We start from the raw sequence: 3,570 nt of genomic DNA, 5'->3' as shown, positions 1-3,570 counted from the left end.
CTTATCCATTCGGGTCTCAGTGGGGATGGTTTCTACCTCCAGCAGTCTATGGGGGAAAGGTGGGCTACACCCTGAACCATTCATCTAAAATATCATCTGTAGAGTAGTTTAAACAAGCTTTGATGATAAAAGTGGAGGTCCAAGCCTTTCTAGACGATGGCGCAGCATTGCCTGGTCCTTTCTAACCTGTGATGTGATGTCAGAGCTGCAGTGAATGCTGGGAAATGTAGTTCTACTCTGGTTATATGCACCTTGATCAATACATGGATGGTTAAAGTGAAGTGTCCTTTCTTTAACCTTTAATTCAAAGTCTTTCTCCTGTGTTTATTTTTCCAGACCGCCTGCAGGATTATGTTGGAAAAGAAGAGGTTTTCGCTGAGCAGCACTTCTCTGAACAGGAGAGGAATTCCAGTTTGGACCAAGCAGAACCAGAACCTCTGCAGATAAAAGAAGAGCAGCAAAAGCCAGAACATTCCTGGATAAAAGAGGAAACCATGGCGCTCCCTATAAGTGAGCACGAAGAGCAGCTTGTTGAGCCTGGAGATAAAGAAAGGAACCATTTCCCATGTTTGAGATGTGGAAAAAGGTTTCTAAAGAAGCAATATTTAATGGTTCACATGAGAATTCACACAGGTCGGGAGATTTACAAATGTTGGTCTTGTGGAAAAAGGTTTACCAGAAAACAGTATCTTGCTAAACACATCAGAATTCACACAGGTGAGAAACCTTTCGAATGTTTGTCCTGTGGAAAAAGCTTTACCAGAAAAGACCATCTTGATAAACACATCAGAATTCACACAGGTGAGAAACCTTTCAAATGTTTGTCCTGTGGAAAAAGCTTTACCAGAAAAGACCATCTTGATCAACATGTCAGAATTCACACAGGTGAGAAACATTTCGAATGTTTGTTATGCGGAAAAAGCTTTACCAGAAAATACCATCTTGATCAACATGTCAGAATTCATACGGGTGAGAAGCCTTTTAAATGTGAGTCCTGTGGAAAAAGCTTTACCGAAAAAGGCTCTCTTTATAATCACATCAGAATTCACACAGGTGAGAAGCCTTTTAAATGTGCGTCCTGTGGAAAAACCTTTACCGAAAAAGGCTCTCTTTATAATCACATCAGAATTCACACAGGTGAGAAGCCTTTTAAATGTGCGTCCTGTGGAAAAAGCTTTAGACATAAAGTTTCTCTTGATAATCACATCAGAATTCACACAGGTGAGAAGCCATTCTCCTGTACTCTTTGTGGCAAAAGTCTTGCTAGCAAACCTAAACTGGCTTCTCACATGATAATTCACACAGGTGAGAAGCCTTTTAAATGTGTTTCTTGTGGAAAAAGCTATACCGACAAAGGCTATCTTGATAAACACATCAGAATTCATACAGGTGAGAAGCCTTTTAAATGTGACTCCTGTGGAAAAAGCTTTACCGAAAAAAGAGCTCTTTATCAACACATCAGAATTCACACGGGTGAGAGGCCTTTTAAATATGCGTCCTGCGGAAAAAGCTATACCCAAAAAAGAGCTCTTTATCAACACATCAAAATTCACACGGGTGAGAAGCCTTTTAAATGTGAGTCCTGTGGAAAAATATTTACAAAAAAAGACACTCTTGATAGACACATCAGAATTCACACGGGTGAGAAGCCTTTTAAATGTGACTCCTGTGGAAAAAGCTTTACCGAAAAAAGCACTCTTAATAAACACATCAGAATTCATACAGGTGAGAAGCCATTCTCTTGTACTCTTTGTGGTAAATGTTTTACCACAAAGAGTAACGTCACTTCTCACATTAGAATTCACAGCAGGTGAGAAGCCTTTCTCTTGTACTAGGTGTGGCAAAAGTTTAAACTGAAATGATAATTTGACTTCTCACAAATCAACTCATGTGAGAAATGTTTTCCATCCATGATGCTGATCTAAAAACAAAGATTTATTGATTCCCATAAGAAGGCTCAGCAGTTAGACGCCACAGATATGGACAGGAGAGACCTTTTCCAGGTTTTACCCGTGATAGAAAGCCATAAAACACTTAAACATTGTTTGTTTGAAGAACTGAACAAGGTTTAAATTTGTTTCTGTTATTTAGTTCAAAGGTGATGTTATTGCTGATCAATTTGAATCTGCTAGAACTTGGTAAAAAGACTTTTGGGTTAATAATGTATTACATAAATCTTACACTAGTGTAAAAGTGTAAAGCTTCTGATTTTTTTTTCTTTTATTTAATCAAGTTTTTATTTTATATTTTACAAATTTTAAACCGAACTGACTGCAAAAATATGTCTCTATGGATATTCACTTGTATGGATATTCAGTTGAAAATCATATTTTCTTTTATGTTTCTGCTTTTTAAAGATCTTTCAAAGTAAAATGTTAATTGATTTTTTTCCAATTGTTTTGTTTCTGATTCAGTAGATGTTTTAAAAACCTTCTGTAATATAGAGAAACTATTTTGTTTTATGTTTTATAGAACTAGATTTTATTGCATTGTTTTCTGCACTGGATGTTTTCCATAAATGTATTCACTTCTAGATTGATGAACCAAGCAGAAATAAAAACATGGATTGTAAAAATTGCTTCTTTATATGATTTCATGAAAGTCATTAACAACTTTTTTTCATTTTTTCTCTATTTTTAGACAACCTAAATCTGTAATATGACTGTTTAATGGTATAAAAAAAATGCTCCAATAGACCACAGTTTGTGAGACTGGAGGATCAGCTGTCTAAGCAGGTGGTCATCTGCACCTCAGGGGACACTACTATCACCATTCCTTTTTTCTCTGTCCACCTCTGACCCTTGGTAAGACAGACCTCCAGGCCTACCAGGGTAAAGCACATGGTTGACATTTTATATTTTTCTTTGATTCTCCTCTCACTCTTAGGCTCTGTTTGAATTTATGGGCTGCATCCTCAGAAGGCCAGATTTGAAGGCCGATTACGTCATAGCGCGGTGCTGAGGTCTGGTCAGATTCCAAGACTCCTCGTAATGCAGCCTACAAATGCATCCTTCTTTTAGGGCGATTTGATGGATGGCTATAAAAGAGCAATCTTGCCATAATTAAAAATAAATATAGAAATAAATGCTCCAAAAATAAATAAGCATACAATTAATTGCCCCCCAAAAATACAATAAACGAATAAATGTAGGTAGAAATGAAATAATACAGTGAGAAAAAAATATACATATCTCTCTTAATTAGCTTCTTTGTTCATTTGCTTTATTTACCTTATTTATTTATTGTCCGTTATATTCTTAAACTTTATTACTTACTTTTTTAAGTATTTATGTGCATGTTATATTTTTGTCTGGTTTATTCTTCCTCTGTATTTTTTTACCCTCTTTATTTCTCCCATGCTATTTATTTCTGCCTGTCGTTTTTATATGTCTGTCTGCATTTCTGCCTCATTATGCAAATGAGGAGGGGGCGTGTCTTAAGGAGTCAACTTCTCCCCATTAGTTGGTTAGCAGCAGCCGGCCACAGTCACGACAATGGCTGCAGGGCCGCTGATTGGACCGGGCATTCGAATCAAGCCATCCGCTCTGGGGCTGGTCCGGGTCCGGAGCC

At 37.2% G+C, this 3,570-nt stretch overlaps 1 protein-coding gene across 1 annotated transcript; it reads left to right on the top strand.

Annotated features, from left to right (window-relative positions):
- Positions 1 to 339: 339 nt before the first annotated feature.
- Positions 340 to 2,575, top strand: LOC119780276 (gastrula zinc finger protein XlCGF26.1-like). Its single transcript, XM_038280263.1, has 2 exons — positions 340 to 1,709; positions 1,794 to 2,575. Exons 1-2 carry the CDS (start codon positions 495 to 497, stop codon positions 1,812 to 1,814), a joined length of 1,236 nt encoding a protein of 411 aa, XP_038136191.1. The 5' UTR covers positions 340 to 494; the 3' UTR covers positions 1,815 to 2,575.
- The last annotated feature ends 995 nt before the right edge of the window (positions 2,576 to 3,570 follow it).

This window comes from Cyprinodon tularosa, unplaced genomic scaffold (genome assembly GCF_016077235.1).
Source record: "Cyprinodon tularosa strain WSP-4 unplaced genomic scaffold, ASM1607723v1 ctg1582, whole genome shotgun sequence".
Lineage (NCBI taxonomy): Eukaryota > Metazoa > Chordata > Actinopteri > Cyprinodontiformes > Cyprinodontidae > Cyprinodon > Cyprinodon tularosa.
The sequence above is the reverse complement of the archived record's forward strand: the minus strand, read 5'-3'. Positions and strand labels throughout refer to the sequence as shown.

Excerpts from the sequence above, each read along its gene's own strand:
- LOC119780276 (XM_038280263.1), top strand. The coding sequence starts at position 495 with ATGGCGCTCCCTATAAGTGAGCACGAAGAGCAGCTTGTTGAGCCTGGA. Across the intron at positions 1,710-1,793 it reads AAAGCACTCTTAATAAACAC|ATTAGAATTCACAGCAGGTG; the intron begins ATCAGAATTCAT and ends GTCACTTCTCAC.